Consider the following 16659-nt stretch of genomic DNA (forward strand, 5'->3'; position numbering starts at 1 on the left):
CTCCACCCATTAAAAAACCAATCTGACAATAAAGTGAATGCGTTTACTTCATGAAATTAAATCTTTTTAATTTGTTAGTTAAACCCGTGATACAGTTTTATTCATTTTTTTAGTTTGTTCGTGACTCTAACTAGGATATTATTAACAATAGCTATAATATTTCATGATATTCAAATCCAAAAATATGTTCATTTCAACGAAGTATTAATCGAAATTAAGTGTCTGGGAAAATCTCTCTGTCCTATTAATGCTCTCTTTCATTGAAAGTGTAGCTATTAATTGCTAGAACCAGAGTTGCGATAGTGAGGGGGCGGACCTCACTATCGCACCTCTGGTGAAGGGGATCTAGCTCTTGGAATGCAGCTCAAGTGATGCGGATCCCTTTGCAGACTCAGAAAGTTGAGAGATTCCTTTTCCCAAAGGACAACTTTCCAAAGGTGAAGCACCGGCTCCGAATATCGCATGGATAGCTGGTACATTCTTGTCTGTGCGAATTCTTTAGTTCTTTGTTTTCAAGAAGACGTAAAGAACTATGAACATCAAAGGATTGAGTGAAGAACGCCATATCCATCACGTGGCCTGCCCATGTCTGTTTCGGAATCGTGAGAACATTCACGATCACCGCGACCAGTGGCATGGATTCCTTAAGATATACGATCTTACGGATCCTAGGGGAACACAGCAATCGACGTGAGGATGATCCCTATGTCCCATTCTGGAGTTAGATTACATTATGATTGTTTATCAGCACCTATGTATGTGGTAGCATGAGCTCAGTTTTTTTTTCCCAGCGTTTTGCATTGCTACCCACATTTGAGAAAATACAAGAATTTGGGCACACACAGCTTCATTAAACTGTTCGTCTTCATCGCACATGGCAGACCTCCATCACCAAAGGAGTCCAGCTTTGAATTTTCAACTTTGTCTGCGAACATCAGATGGTGAGTCCGTTGCCGACAGTGACTAGAAAAGCTATATATCTTGAGAATTGACAGTGCTTTTTTTGCTGCACAGAAGTACTTGCTTAGATAATTACTCAGGTGTCATATCTTCGTGCGAGCTCCAGCATCTTTTCCTGTTGTTTGGTTCTCTCATCCTTCTTGCCATCGTCATCTAAGATGTCTTCAGTGACGTTGACAAGGTCTGTGAACCGTATTCAGGTGAACTCTCAGATGGTCCATCCCTGAAGCGAACACCTCACTTCATCTTGTTGGCGGCTTCCAAAATGTTCAGCATCTCGTAAGATCCACTCTAACGTTCTTTTAGTCCATCTATCGCGGATTCTTCTCATAACGTGACTGGTCAATCTATGATTCGCTCTCGATATATATATATATATATTTCGCTGGGTAGCGAAGACGAGACATTCCTCTTAAAGGCATCACCCCACGAATCTGAGGTGGTGCGGATTTCAGGTGGAGTATTTGTACACGGGATAGTAGATTATGGAGAGGGGTGTGATTCAGTCCATTTCTTCCTAATTGAAAAGAAGATGTGCGCGTGCACAAGGCTGGCGCGTTTCAGTCGAACTCCTTGTGGAAAATAGTGCGCTGGAACGCTAGAAGCCGTATCTTCCGAGCCGTTTTCTACGGCAATTAGGAAGAGGTGGACGGAATCACCCTTCTCTCCGTAATCTACTATCCCGTGTACGAATACTCCTCCTGAAATCGGTACCAACTCGGATTCGTGGGATGATGCCTTTAAGTCGGAGCTGCGAAGACTGGCTGCGTTAAAGGCATCACCCCACGAATCTGAAGTGGTGCAGATTTCAGATGGAGTATTCGTATACGGGATGGGAGACTACGGAGAGGGGGGTGATTCCGTCCATTTCCTGCTAATTGCCGTAAAAACGGCACGGAAGTTGCGGCGCCGCACAAGACAGGCGCGCTCCAATCGAACCTCTTGTACAGAATGGTGCGCCAAAACGAATGAAGCCGTATCTTCCGGGCCGTTTTTTACGGCAATTAAGAAGAAATGGACGGAATCACCACCCTCTCCGAAGTCTCCCATCCTGTATACGAATACTCCTCCTGAAATCTGCACCACCTCAGATTCGTGGGATGATGCCTTTAAACTGCTGCGTTAAACTTCGAGAGGCATCTCTCACCGAGTCTGTGGGTAGTGAGTAGCTTCCTACCCGTGTTGTATATATTGTTGGAAGACTTGTTTTGGGCTCCGGTAGTTGACGGTCTCGTATTATGTGCCACGCGGGATATTACTTAGCAACTTTATTCAGCACCACCTCAAACTTGGGTAATTAAACCGCATAACATTAGCAGTAACTAAGGCAAACAAAGCGAGCAAATGATTAACAATAATAAAGGCAAGAAGAGCTAGCAAAATTACAAACAACATGAAAGCAAGAAAAATGGCACAATGAACTTTCTACGGCTATTTATATGGTACATTAAGGGCGGAGTAGACTGTTATGATGTCTTGTAGAAGCTAACACAAAGAAGTACAAAGAGTGCCCTGTAAACATCTTTGTCCAATGAATCATTTTTTGCTACTGCGAACCTAAGGACTACAAATTCGGCCGCCAGATTGCATTAACTCAAGTTATGAATTATCGACAGCTATACATTGCTATAAGATACGAAAAGCAGCTATTGAGCTAATTAAGTAGTGTTACGTTCGTGATATTGTAAGAATTGAAAAGATGAAGATAGAGAAAGGAGATCCCGTGGTGGAACTTCAGTAATCATCGAGTTTGACACAAGAGTTGACAAACGAATAAGTTTCGTGATGATCTCTTCGTCTCTTCGTGATGATTTCCATCTCTCGACGAGGTGCTAATACCATCTTTGCTCAGCGAGTATGTTGGCGGAACATTGTATTCGCGATAGTTCTTTGGACTTGTCTTTCTTTGTGCTGCCTACAGAATTTTATTCTGTCTGTATTTTAAAAGGTCCTCTTGCAAACTTTCTCTGCCGCTAATGTTTGCGACTAACCTTCAAAATCTTCCCGACAATTCCTTGGTGGTTTCCAAAATTCGATCCATGTTTGTGGTTTGAGACACATTCGGCTAGGAATCCTTTGAAGAGCAGGTCGTAGTCCACGTTCGGATCCTCCTCGAGCTAACTGCCCTGGTAGAAGGATGTAATCGTCGTATACGACTTCTTTTCTCCTTCGTTGCTGGCAACAGATGTCCTTTTCTATCTTGTAGCTGACTCATCTTTTCCGTACGAAGGAGGCGATGATCAAAACCACTACAGAAGGATGGTACTATCGAGAAGCCAAGTAGAGACCACCTACGCCTGGTGAGTATGCGATCGATTTCTGCACCATCTCGCGTTATTCCCATTTTCTTTACCGATTCCCATGCCCACTGGCAATGATTTTTATCTATGAAAAGAGGATTCCTTTGAAAGAGGCGAGTGGTGGGCAATAGCTTGACGCATGTCGCTTTCAGTCCAGCCACATAATCCAGTAATTTCGATCCAGTATTCCCTTTCTGTTTCCTAGTTTTGCGTTGGAGTCTCCGACAACAAATTTGTAGGACTTCTCGTTGTAGATCACTTCCTCCAGCTCATCATCAAACAACTCCAATTTTGATCTTCCAGCTGCTGATGTTGGTGAGTAGCAGTTGATGATGCCTATGAATTTTTGGCGCAGAGGGCGTAGGCAAAATATGACCAGACAAAGTGAGATGATCTTATGGGAATCGAGATTGACGACGTGTTCAACGATACCAACGCCAGCTTCATTTCACGAACCTTTCTCCCCAAATGGTGAGTGTTCCGTCATTTATCTATCGCACGCTCTCCTTCTGTTCTTGGCCTCACGGAGAGAAATCGCGTGGAGTTTGATGCGTATTGAAACTTACTTATTGAAGCTGCGTATTGAAGTTTACTGTCTGTAGGTTCTGCTCTCGCGTTGTGAGAAGGACGAAAACAATCTTTATGGTGAGCCGTGCACTTGTCCTGGGAAGCCTACATCTGATCGCCTTTTAATGGCACATTTCGCCCGACTCCAGGAACTGAGGCAGTATGTATCCTGAGCGGCAAGTAGACTTTTTCCTATATTAAGTGGCCTTACTATGACAAAGTTAGGTTTCGCCACATGTTGTCGGCAACCTTTATGGATCAGAAAGCTACCCTGCGACATTTTCCCAAGAAGGTAGTGAATCTTAACAGCACCTGGTTTACTCTTAACTAGGTTTCTGATTCGGAAGAGCCGGAATGTTCTAGGTAGTTAATCTCTGATAGATGTTGAACTCTTTCTCAGCTTGATAGACCCTGCCAGAGGACCTACCTTCGCTGTGCCTCGCAGTTTGACGCTCAGAATTACGTCCACGCCACTATGAAGGGAAGTGACAAAAGCGATCTTTTGAAATAATCGATGAAAGAGTTTTTACTTTTGCGAAGTGCTTGTACTATTTGTTAGCGAAAATTGCACTGCACTCGACATTGTTGTTGTTGTAACTTTAACGAACGAATAACCACTGACATTGGGGTGCAAAAAATGTACCGTATTTTGCCACATTCATGAGCTTTCCAATTCAAACGCCAGCAACGATGAATCCATTCAGTGTTCTCATCTCTGCAAAATGTTGTGCAATAACGTTGAGAGTCAGGGGCCTCTCTGTGCAGGGGATGAATGCGTTGGGCAAAATTTTTCAACTCTGAAAAGTTGAGATCAGAAGAAAAGTTCAGGATCGCTCTTCTATACATGACTATACTATACTTATTTCAGCGCGAAGTCATATTGCCAAACGACGAAACAGAAATAGGAGCCATAGTAGTCCGTTGGTTAAGTGCAAAAAGTCGGCAGTCGAACTACGCAAACGCAAAGAACTTTTACCTCCGTTTCCATTCGACTGCGAGGTACAGTTCATCAGTCCGGCTTTTCACGCGCTTCGGAAAAAAAGGTTCAGTTGCAATTCGTCAGCATTCGACTCCATTTATTGATCGAAGCTAACACAATATTACACCGTCTCCAAGAGAGATAAGAGAGAAGGAAAACAATTGACATTGGAATAAATTGAACCTATTTTGTTTTTTGCTTGCCTTTTTTGGCTTCTGCTGTTTTTTGCCTAAGATCTGCCCTGATGATTGCGGAATAGCTAGATTCTGAGGTGACAAAGGTTACACCACTCGCTTCGCACTCTACTAAATAGGAATCTTCTCAGTATTTACTCTACTGTCCTCAGAGTGAATTGAGGTGTTCGCTACGGACCTATGTAGGCTTTCCCTACATTCCTCAGCCGCGCGGATAACTTTGCTTCCTAAGGCACTGGTTGCATCATCATACACTTCGCGATTTTTTTTGATGCATGTAGTTTTGGATCTTACACCGCTTGGGATGATTCAAGGAAAAGTTTCTAGGGAAAAGAAGTAAATTTGGGGACGGGATCAAGGCAAAGAAGTTATTTTTGTGAAAGTGTAAGAGATCTCTCTCAAAACTGTCTCCTAACATCTGGTCCATGTCAAAGAAATAAGAATTATCTCAAAGTTTATTTATCACGATCTATTGCTCATAATTCTCAAACAATAAGCTCTTTTTTAAAGGCATCACCCCACGAATCTGAGGCGGTACGGATTCCAGGTGGAGTATTCGTATACGGAATAGTAGATTATGCAGAGGGGGTGATTCCGTCCATTTCTTCCTAATTGCCGTAAAAAAACGGCCCGGAAAATGCGGCGCCGCACAGGGCTGGTGCGCTCAAGATGACCTCCTTGTAGAAAACAGTGCGCCAGAACGCCCGAAGGCGTATCTTCCAGGCTGTTTTTTACGGCAATTAGGAAGAACTGGACGGAATCACTCCCTCTACATAATCTACGATCCCGTATACGAATACTCCACCTGGAATCCGTACCACCTCAGATTCGTGAGGTGATGCCTTTAACTGCGAAACAAATCTTCTGTCAGTCGGTTCAGCCCATTTCAATAAGACCGCCAATGTTCCATGTCTTTTGTGGGATCCAAGTGAATTAATGTGAACCATTACTAATAATATCTATAGTTAAAATGAGTGAAAATGAACCGGTCATGGCAGCTAAGATAGAACGGCCAATAGAAACATGACTGTCATTCATTCTTTCTTCAAATGCTTCCACTTCTCAAAGAATGAAGAGACTTAAGTAGGGACCCATATAATCATGTTCAATACATTTGTTAGAAGCAGTAATTTAGCACGGTTATCACATTTCAAATTATTTTTATTGTTCCTTCACTCACTAAAGAAAAAATCATAAAGAAGAAGAAGTTAAATTGCAAAGTCAGGAATGCCATGCTGTGTGTCCAGTTCAGTGTGAAAAAGTTGTTTTCGCTCGCGTCGGTCTAGGCAATCAACTCGATAAGAGCTGTACGAAATTATCTAGATAGATTTCTAGAGAAATCATGTACCTCCACAACGGTTTACCGCCTCATAGTGGCGTGGAGGTAACTCAGGACGTCGAACTGCGATGCTCAGCGGAGCTTCGTCCTCCGGCAGGATCTCCCAAGCTGAGAAGGAGTTCGACAAATTTGACATTCCGACTTCTTGGAATCGGAAGCCTAGCTAAGAGTAAACCACTGCTAAGATTCACCACCGTCTCGGAAAAATGTCGCAAGGTGATTCCCTGATCCACATAGGTTGGGCGACGACCTGTGGTGAAAGCTAAGCTCGCCGTGGCAGCTCTGCTTAGTTTGGGGAGAAGTCTTTTTGCCACTCAACACATTCACTGCCTCAGTACCCTGCACACTAGGTCCTGACTTCTCAGATGGTATGACGACCGGTGAGAGGCGATCAAATCTCAGGTTGCTCAAGACGTCTTTGATTGTGGACCAAGGCGACACATTAGGTGCGAGAGCACAAATGATTTAGAGTTTGAGTACACTGCGATCCCGCAATCGTACAAACCTGCTCCTTGACGACGTTAACCGAAACTCCTCCACCTGAAAATACTGATCGTTCTTCGCAGCTACCTCGCAGCCTCATACTTTCTTCTCATCAGCATCGCCACAGTAGATGTGAAGTTTCTATGCTGAAGGTCACTTGACAGCGATCGGCATTTCACTGTTCTGGTAGTGTGATGAGCTCTGAATTGAGGAGAAACACGAACAGAACAAAATGATCTTTGAACAGTTACATCTCTCATAAAGCAGAACTGATTTATTGCGACATATATTTGATTTTTTTCATTTGTGGATATACAACTACACTAGGATCGCTAATTGTTCGACAGAAGACGAAAAAGACACGAATTCGTCAGGTTCAAAACTGACCGCAGCTGAAACGTATTAAAGAAGAAATCAGAAAAATTCATAGGACAAAGACTGTTCTCTATTGTATTGTGCCGAGAGATTGCAAACCTAATCTGTTAGCGATTTACGAACTGATTTATTGGGGCATGTATTTGATCTTTTCCATTTGTGGATATGTAACTACATACCAGATGCAGAGGCAAATTTTTCTTGTTGTGAAGAGTTGAAATCCAAGAAAAGAATCGAAAGAAGTCCAGAATTTCTTCAACGCATCTCGATATGAAATTTTGAAGTGAGATCAAGATGTGAAATGATGAAGTGAGAAAATGAATGTGAAATGAAGTGAAAATTGAAGACACTTTGCTACCATCAGCGCAATAAGTGAGTGCGGTTCGTCAGTCGTTTTGAGACTCACGCACTACAGATGGAAGATTTCACTGCAACTCATCCGCTTGGGACTCGACTTATTGTCAAGTATAAAAGTTAGCAGCGGCAAAATATTACAAAGCTTTGAGGAAGCATAAGACGAGAAGAAACTAAATGACTGGAGGAACTCTTTTTGGCCTGTAGGCGTCCACATGCCTTTTTCCCGAAAAACCCAATGATTTCACATTCCGCTGATCGAGCTGATTCGCTGAAGGGACCCAAACGTTACGTAAGGTAAGTAGACGACTTCGGAGTCTTATGTGAATGTATGAGCCAACATCAACTTTACTTGAACTTGGACGATGCGAGAAGCAATTTGTTCAGTGAATTGATTTGAGGCTTTCACTAGCGGCTTAGGTCAGTTTTCTTGCTACTCCTCACCCGCGCCAACAAGAGCGTCATGCCGTGGAGGGCAGTTGTCTTCTAATCCATTTTTGCTTGCATGATCTCTTACATGCATATTTGATTATTGTCAATTATCGGCACAGCGATGAAACATGAATAGGACTTCGATTCTCCATCATCAAAGCTTGTTAATGACCGCTTGTTAATTTAGCAACGATTTGTTAATTTTTAGATAAGCACAATGAGAAATGTATGCGAATTCCTTTCATTCATTCATTTCTTCACTAACAAATGAATAAGGCATGCAGGACAAGAATTGACAATCTTGGTCCTCATCTTCATGCACACAATCCTTGTAGATCTCCGCATTTGCTTCCAGTGCACCCCGAACACGCCTTAGCGTCACTCTTGTCGGCTTCGTAAATCTTTGTTCCCACGCTAATCTACCTGCAACAGTTCCGTCAGTTAGGACGTCTAGATTTGCACAGAACTTAACGATGGTAAAAGAACAGAAATTGGCTGGACGCCCAGTATAAGGAGCTGATTTTGCAATCATCTATGTTTAATTTTCAGTTCACTGCAAACTTATGAGACGGCATGACTTCAGAAAGAGACCACTTTGGAGCGGGAACTGCAAAAGAAAAGACATCGTTTGCCATATGTCTGCTGGGAAACATGCTCCGTGTAAAAATTTGGTCCTGATGGATTAGAATTGGGCCTGGCATCTTTTTGTATGCTACAACATACTTGTCGTACTGGCAGACAGCCAAAGTGAATCCCTGGTTTTTGACATTTCGCAACACTGCAACCGACCTTTGTCGTCTGATCAAAAGCCATCTGAAATTATATATCCGGAAACATTTTCGAGGAGAACAACAAATTACTCGTATTAGTTTAACTCGCATTCGCAAAATGTCCTAGCGTAGTTTTCTTTGCGTCTGTGTACTCTGTATCTTGGCCAAGCCCTGCGTCTGCAAGTTCTTTCCACCAAGTAGAAATTGCCTGAATTTTTTGTAGCAAGGTTTTTGTTTTTTTTTTTCTTTGTGTAGACAAGGAATTTATTTAGTCGACTTGAGAATTTGTGTACTTCATCATTCTTTTTGTCGCTCTTCAAAAAAATCCTTCTTTCAAAAACTTCTCCAATTTCATACGTAGCAGTCATCGAAAAATCGCCTCTTTTGAAAGATGTTTTTGTTAGTTTCTTTTAAAAAAAAGAGGAAAAACAAACTCAAAGAACAGATTTCCAAGTTCGCAATCAACTGGAACTTCATCCTACCCGAGCTTTGGCGATAACACAAAATAACACAAGTTTGTGAGATAACACAAATCGAACATTCTTCTCTTATCCTCCCTTTCGTTATTCTCGATCAGTTCCTTCATCTTTGTGTATATGTTTCTTCAAAATATACGCGAACACATGGATAGATCATCATTGTAATTTCATTACTAAGGGAACAGCAGCAATTACGTAGAAAATACCTCCTTTAGAGCGTCCTCCGGGTCGATGTTGACGTTTTGGATCGCTAAGTGATTCTGCGAACGTGTTGCAGTTGGAGCATCAGGAGTTTCCTTGCAAGCAGCAGCTCTAGCTGCCGCTTCTGTACCAAGATCTGCACAATCGTAACTCTGAAACGAGCTCGAAATTGTCTTAATCATTTTTCTCGTTAATTTGATGAACGATTTCCTTGCGGTCTTTCTCTTACCAATGCCGGCATCGCTTTTGCCAGAGGAGCATACGTACTAATTTTATCTTCTGCCCATCCACTGCCCAAAAGCGCTCTGTGAGTAAAAAAATGGTTGTCACAAATACCGGTAATAGAAAAAAAAATGGTTCTCACAAATACTAATGTTGCACCAAATGGTCACTACGCGTTCACTGTAATTCTGTTTTCCTGAGTACATTCTGTCACTCTCAGGTGCACTCCACACGAGAACGCACCTTTGGCACAAGTCGTACGTGCGCTGCGGTCACCAAACGCAACACAACAATAACAGCGCCCGTCCGCTCCGCTTTTACCATGGGCTGGTTTTTTTTAAAAAAAAATAAATGGCTAACCTGTAGTAGTTGTGCATATACACAGCCATGTTTGACATATCGTTCGTCATTGAATCAGTCGCACACACCTGTGGATCCTCAGCAGCTGGAATTTCAGAGTAATGCTTGGACGCTTTGTACCTTCTTGCAAGGGTGAAAATTAGTTAAGGAATATGGAGCAGTAAGTGATTTTTGTGGATTCTCATGGAATAAATGAGTTATTCAAAATCTTTAACACAATTATTTTGCTTTTCAAAAGCAAAACCTATTTTTGCATCAAATCTCCCCTACAAACTCATTGTCCACTCTCAGGTACTTGCTATTTTGTGGATTTTCGCATCTAAGCGAGGAGTTGCCGTAACAGTTGGTGGACCAGCTTTAAATTCTGGTAAATTTATAAAGATTAAAGGCATCACCCCACGAATCTGGGGTGGTACGGATTTCAGGTGAAGAGTTCTTATACGGGGTCGTAGATTATGTAGGAGAAGGTAATTCCGTCTACTTCTTCCTAATTGCCGTAAAAAATGGCCCGGAAGATGCGGCGCGCACCAATCGAATTCGTTAAAGAAAATAGCGCCGTGGGACGTTCGAAGCCGCATCTTCCGGGCCGTTTTTTTTAACGGAAATTAAGGAGAAATGGACGGAATCACCTTCCTCTCCATAATCTACGACCCTGTATAGGCATAACGCACCTGAAACCCGCACCACCCCAGATTCGTAGGGTGATGCCCTTAACAAAGAAGCCTACTTAAGATGCTTACTTCTCAAAACTGGCGAGTTAACAGGAGGTCAACGGAAGTACTTACCTAGGGTGAACGGAGGTTGGCAGAGCCTGGCCACGCACTCTGAGCCCGCAGCACAGTCGTCACACGCTGTGTCGGCACCGGCAGCCGCTTCGTACAGCACCTTATCGTTCTCTTTACCACTACAATGAAAAAAGTAGGTTTTATTCGAAACAAGCAAGTGGATAAATGACGAACAGTTTGTTGTAGATGCAAACCAGTCTTATGTCGCTAGAGCATTTCGCGAAACTACACGCGAAGGCATTCGTCTCCTCGTAGACCATCTGAAAACATCATTTTTTCCCCTAGGCAAAAAGCTGATAAGTATTTCCGCTCACATTTGCAAAATTATCGAGCTTGGAGGCGTCAAGATACTTCTGATCGGCTCCTAATCCATTTGTCGTCAACTCGTCCCACCATTGGTTAAGCACTTCTTGTGTTTTTTCGGTAATATTGCAAGTACTACTAGCAGCAAAGCTAGAAATTTGATGCTCTTCCTTGATAGCGGGCAAAATATGGGACGGTCTAAACTGACGTGTTTTGATTGACTCCAAGTTGATTGTTAGCGTAGTCCACGCATTTCGCAGCTTCATCGGTAGCAACGCGTTCCATGTTACAATCCCATGTCTGGAATTTTCCAATGAAGGGAAAGGAGTCATAGCAATAAGTGTAGCTCACTAGGCAGGCTGAAAACAGCTGCACATCGGCTTTCTAATTTATGTCACATCTCCATGTGGACTCATATGTCCCAAGTCTTCAGAATACTGTAGGGAAAAGCTTAAAGGCATTACTCCACGAATCTGAGGTGGTGCGGATTTCAGGTGGAGTAATCCGTATACGGAGTCGTACATTATGGAGACGGGGGTAGTTCCGCTCATCTCTCCTTACGTCATTGCAAACAACCGCTTCAAGAATGCTGTATTGTACGACGCCATGCCATTGCAACGCTCCACCCCTTGCGCCGCCTCCGCTTTGCGATTCGTCGAAAATCATTTCGGACTGCCCCGATAGGCAGTTACGGACGCTACGCGTGCAGGGGTGGCGCTGCAATAGACGGCACCGTACAAAACAGAATTCAGGGGCACCAGTAATTGCAATAATTAAGGAAGAGATGAGCGGAACCACCCCGGTCTCCATAATCTATAACCTCGTATACGGATACTTCACCTGAAGTAGGGAGAGGGGATACTTCTCTAGAATTAATTCACTTGTTAATTTGCTTTGAATTATATTTCGCGCGTAGATTTAAAATGGGATGACGTATTTTTTGTTCGAAATGGTCTAATATTATGTTATTGCTAATTTACACTTTTTTTTACATGAATAAGTTGAGTTGTACGTACACGGGCTGAGACGAAACCTTCTATGTTACGCGTGTGCGTTCCCAAAAAACGATGAGCAGCAACAAATTTGATAATTGTTTTGGGATTTTTAGCTTACGGAATCCCCAACATTACAGGAACAATAACTGCAGTAAATTGATTTAATTAATTTAAACTCGTTGAAAGATTTGAGAGGATAAATCGCAACTGTCCTGACGTTTTGGACTCTCAAAAAGCTGGCGACACCTTTTTGAAAGTCGGCAATTAAGCCTAATAGTGAACTTCAATAAAGTGTATTATTTTGCCCTTGCTCCAACAATTCGTTAACAAATTCACTTAATGGTAACTTGCTTCACACTAATTACCATTAAGTTAATTAATTATCGACTTATTCAAAATCACATGAAATCTATAATCGCGTACCAGCTCATTCATTTTCTTAGCAGCAGGCAAGTCTGCCTCTCCAGCTTTGTTTTTTTGATCTCCACGTGCAACAGTTCTGCGCTTTTCGTTATGGAACGTCAAGACCATCGCCCTCCATTCATCCGAAATCAAGGAGTTTCTACATCCAAAAGCTAAATTTCCGATTATTGAAAGTCTGTACTACTTTGTAAAAAAACAAGACTTCCGTTAATCAAACAACGGAAAACTCACATTTCGGTACATCCGCAGGTTCAGCGCCGCTGAACAGCGAGAGGAAGATAACGGAACACTAAAGATTGCGACAATTAGTGAAAGCTGGAAGTTTGAAGTAAGCGATGAACGTCTTAGTCACAATACAACGCATTTTTAAGCGGACCATTTTAACAAAGTCAAGTAATATTTTGAATTCCGCCAGAGCAAGGAAGAAATATTTATGATCTCTCTCATCCGGTAACCTACCGTTCCCGCAGACAATAATTACCTACTTCTAAAAGAACTGTAGCGGATGAATGTTTTTCACAAATCGCTGATTGTAGCTGCTTAAGGACCTACATTGAAAACCTGCAGTATTCACGTGATAATCCTAAATTCAAGCGCAAATGCTGCTCTCACGTAAAACGGTAGTTGTATGTACTACCTCGAACTGTGACAACTGATTGAAAAACTGAGGGCAGGATTGTGTAAGCTCGGTTATCGGTTAACTGATTTTTTATCGTGTGTGTGGTTTGAGTAACATTTCTCAGTTACGCAGAATTTGAGAATTTGATAGAACTTAATATTGTTTTTGAAAGATTTTTGAAGAGTGAAAATAGAATTTTGTCTTATTTATGTTCGTTAGCCGTAGCGGTAGCAGCACTTCTACTCATCATAGAGTACTGCTCGTATTTTATTTCTTATATAATTACCTTATTCTAGCAAGAGACATAGAACTTTCGTAGGAGAGCGCATAATACGTTTATTTGTATACATTATATATTTCCAGACTTTCCAGAAATAATCGCGCTGAAACGTTGTCCTGAACCAAAATCCTTACTTATATCGTACGTGATCAAACCTAAGGAAGATATCTCACCGAAACAAAACGTGGTTCATGGAAAATCGTACATCAGAAATATTTAGGCCATTTTCGCAGACATTGCTTACAACGACGCTCATGCGTGGTCATCGTCGTCAGAGTCTCACAGACCGATGACCAACCCTTTGTGTTTACATGTTGACAAAGCTTAGAAACTTTGTTGTTGTCATCGGTTGTGCATCATGTCGTCCTTTTCTTACTAGACAACTTTGAATTTTTCGAGCCAGAGTGAATAAAAACATAAAGGATAAAAGGATAAAGTTTCTGGCGTTAATCAACTCGCTTGGGATGCGCCCCCACGTTCACTTCAATTCAGAATCGTTTGAGGTTTACGAACGTGTCTGGCCTATACAGTGACTTGCGCTGGCTAGCCAATGTGTCAACTCAGTGCTTTTATCCTCCCAGACAAGTCTGGTACCAATTTATCGACCCCCGGAGGGATGAAAGGCTTGGTGAGCACTAGGGCGGATTCGAACCTCTGATCGATAGCGCAGGAAGGGAACCTCTAACAGCAATACTACACCCGCCACGATGAAGCATAAATACGAAAAAAAGTTGTCTATTTTCACCATTTGGTGGAAATGATAATTGACTACAAAGAGCATACCAGAAAGTAGTTGCTAATTTTTTTATTTTTCCTTTTTCCACAAATGAATAGGATTTGAAGAAGCAGAGTTGACAATCTTGCTTTTCATAGTCGGGTCATGGAGCGCATAATCCTTCCAGAACTCCACACTTTTTAGCGGTACAGCCCGCACACGCGCAGGAAGCGCAACCTCTAACCGCTATGCCACACTCACCCCGATTAAAAACATACCTACCGTAATTCCAAACCATAGACTGCTCAGGCGCTCTTACTACCGCGATAATCACTTCTCCTGTGACAAATATAGTCTAGAAAAACTCACCAGTATAACAGCCCACATGAAGTGAATGCAAACTTAGTGAATGTAATGTTTTCGTGGGTCTTTTATACTAATTACTCTTTTATATTACGGCTAGTGTTGTACGTGCCCCGTCCAAATTTGCACGACTCAGCGAAAAACGCAAGTTCGGATAACAAATGTTAAAAACTTTCCGAATAATACTAGGATGGACATGTATTTGGTAAAATTAAATCTTTCTATTCATAGAAGTCGCAATACACTTCCGCACAGTTAGTTTTTTCTTTTTTTTTGCGACACCAGCTAGGACGTGATCAAAAACCTGTACCATATTTCGTAATATTCAAATCCATAATTGTTTTTTTCGGCAATCTGACAGCGCAGCCAGGGATGTTCTATGATCGGTTAATTTATCAATGCTGTAACCGTGATGTGTTAGCATATCTCTTCCTATCCAGATATGTATACAGACTTTTGTCCTGGAAAAGATGAAACATATGATATGTGTGATATGATATAGCGAAAAAGCAAGTAAAAAGAATCTTGCGTATTTCCGCACACGCACACATCAACGTCGAGCAGTCTTTCCTTGGTCGTGCCTCTTGCCACAATCCGAGTGGCGAACACCGATCAACGACGCAAATTCTGTGACGACTCAATAGATGCGATCTTCGGGAAGCTCGGCAGTCGAGCAAGTGGTTGTCTTTGTTATCACAGTCTGATTTCAAGAATAATTAAATTACGTTCAAAATTTCTAGAAAATAAAAGTCATTATTACAAAAAAAATAGATGAAATGGTATGAGCCAAAAGTCGCTCTTTTCTACCGCTTTTTGCTCGCTTGTACACATACTAGTCTGAACGTTCAGCTAAACCCGGACTTCAGATTTCTCCTGGTGCTCACTTCGCTTCCCTTCACTTATAAGAACTAATTTAAAGCATGAGCACTTCCTGAATTTGCCTGTCAGAGGTCTAAAAATGTTTTTGCTTTTCAAACGATGCTTATTTCGCCCTTTTTTGAAAAGGTCCCCACCGGGACTCACGACAATTTCCCTCCTATACGCTCACTGAGTGCAAAGCGCTTAAAGGCATCACTCCACGAATCTGAAGTGGTACGGATTTCAGGTGGAGTATTCGTATATACAGGATAGTAGATTATGGAGAGGGGGTGATACCGTCCATTTCTTCCTAATTGCCTTAAAAAAACGACCCGGAAGGTACGGCTTCGGGGGTTCTGGCGCACTATTTTCCACAAGGAGTTCGACTGGAGCGCGCCAGCCTTGTGCGGCGCCGCATCTTCCGAGCCGTTTTTTTTACGGCAGTTAGGAAGAAATGGACGGAATCACCTTCCTCTCCATAATCTACTAACCATTATAGGAATACTCCACCTGAAATCTTCATCACCTCAGATTCGTGGGGTGATGCCTTTAAAGAGCTCACATCTTGGAGCTTGGATGGCATGCACAACGAAACCAGCATCATTTTTGTTTCACGATGCAACCTTTTTCCGCGAGTTTGATGCGCTCTGCAGCTTCGAAAACATTCAGCGTCTGAAGATACTGCTCTCTTGTTGTAAGAGGAAGCTCAGAGGCAGTCTTCATGATGAGTCGTGCACGTGTTGTCTTGGGATAGAATCGAAGACATTCTGAAAAACCGACATCTGATCGCCTCTCACCGGCACAGTTTGTCCGAGTCCAGGAACTGAGGCAGTGTGTATCCTGAAGCGGCAAGTAGGCTTTTTCCTATATTAAGCAGTCCTACTATGACAAAGTTATGTTTCGCCACATGTCGTCGGCAACCTTTATGGATTAGGAAGCTACCCTGCGACATTTTCCCAAGAAAATAGTGAATCTTAGCAGCACCTGGTTTATTCTTAACTAGGTTTCTGATTCGAAAGAGCCGGAATATTCTAGGTGTTAATCTCTGATAGATATTGAACTCTTTCTCAGCTTGATAGACCCTACCTCCGCTGTGCCCCGCAGTTTGATGCCTAGAAATACGTCCACGCCACTGTGAAGCGTAGTGACAAAAGCGATCCTTGATGTACTGTATTCTGCCACATTCATGAGCTTTCCAGTTCAAACATCGGCAACGATGAATTCATGCAGTAGTCTCATCTCTGCTTACAAAATGTTGCGCCCTCGCGTTAAGCGTCTAGTTTCCGTTCTGATTTCAAAATTT

General features: G+C 42.4%; 1 protein-coding gene across 2 annotated transcripts; it reads right to left on the reverse strand.

Moving 5' to 3' along the window:
- Positions 1-539: 539 nt before the first annotated feature.
- On the reverse strand, positions 540-14522 carry RB195_017370 (uncharacterized protein; the record flags this gene model as incomplete). Of its 2 annotated transcripts, XM_064184339.1 has the most annotated exons (14): positions 540-643; positions 2952-3086; positions 6349-6502; positions 8707-8796; positions 9439-9585; positions 9663-9738; positions 10016-10100; positions 10801-10919; positions 10975-11060; positions 11115-11253; positions 11312-11403; positions 12522-12673; positions 12753-12810; positions 14505-14522. In XM_064184339.1, the coding sequence occupies 14 exons, from the start codon at positions 14520-14522 to the stop codon at positions 540-542; spliced, it is 1455 nt and encodes a 484-aa protein (XP_064040220.1). The 2 variants fall into 2 exon arrangements, with proteins under 2 accessions (XP_064040220.1, XP_064040221.1); XM_064184340.1 differs by lacking the exons at positions 540-643; positions 8707-8796; positions 12753-12810; positions 14505-14522 and adding an exon at positions 1037-1143 and having other exon boundaries at positions 12522-12629.
- Between the last annotated feature and the right edge of the window lie 2137 nt (positions 14523-16659).

Source organism: Necator americanus, chromosome II, assembly GCF_031761385.1.
Source record: "Necator americanus strain Aroian chromosome II, whole genome shotgun sequence".
Taxonomy (NCBI): Eukaryota; Metazoa; Nematoda; class Chromadorea; order Rhabditida; family Ancylostomatidae; genus Necator; species Necator americanus.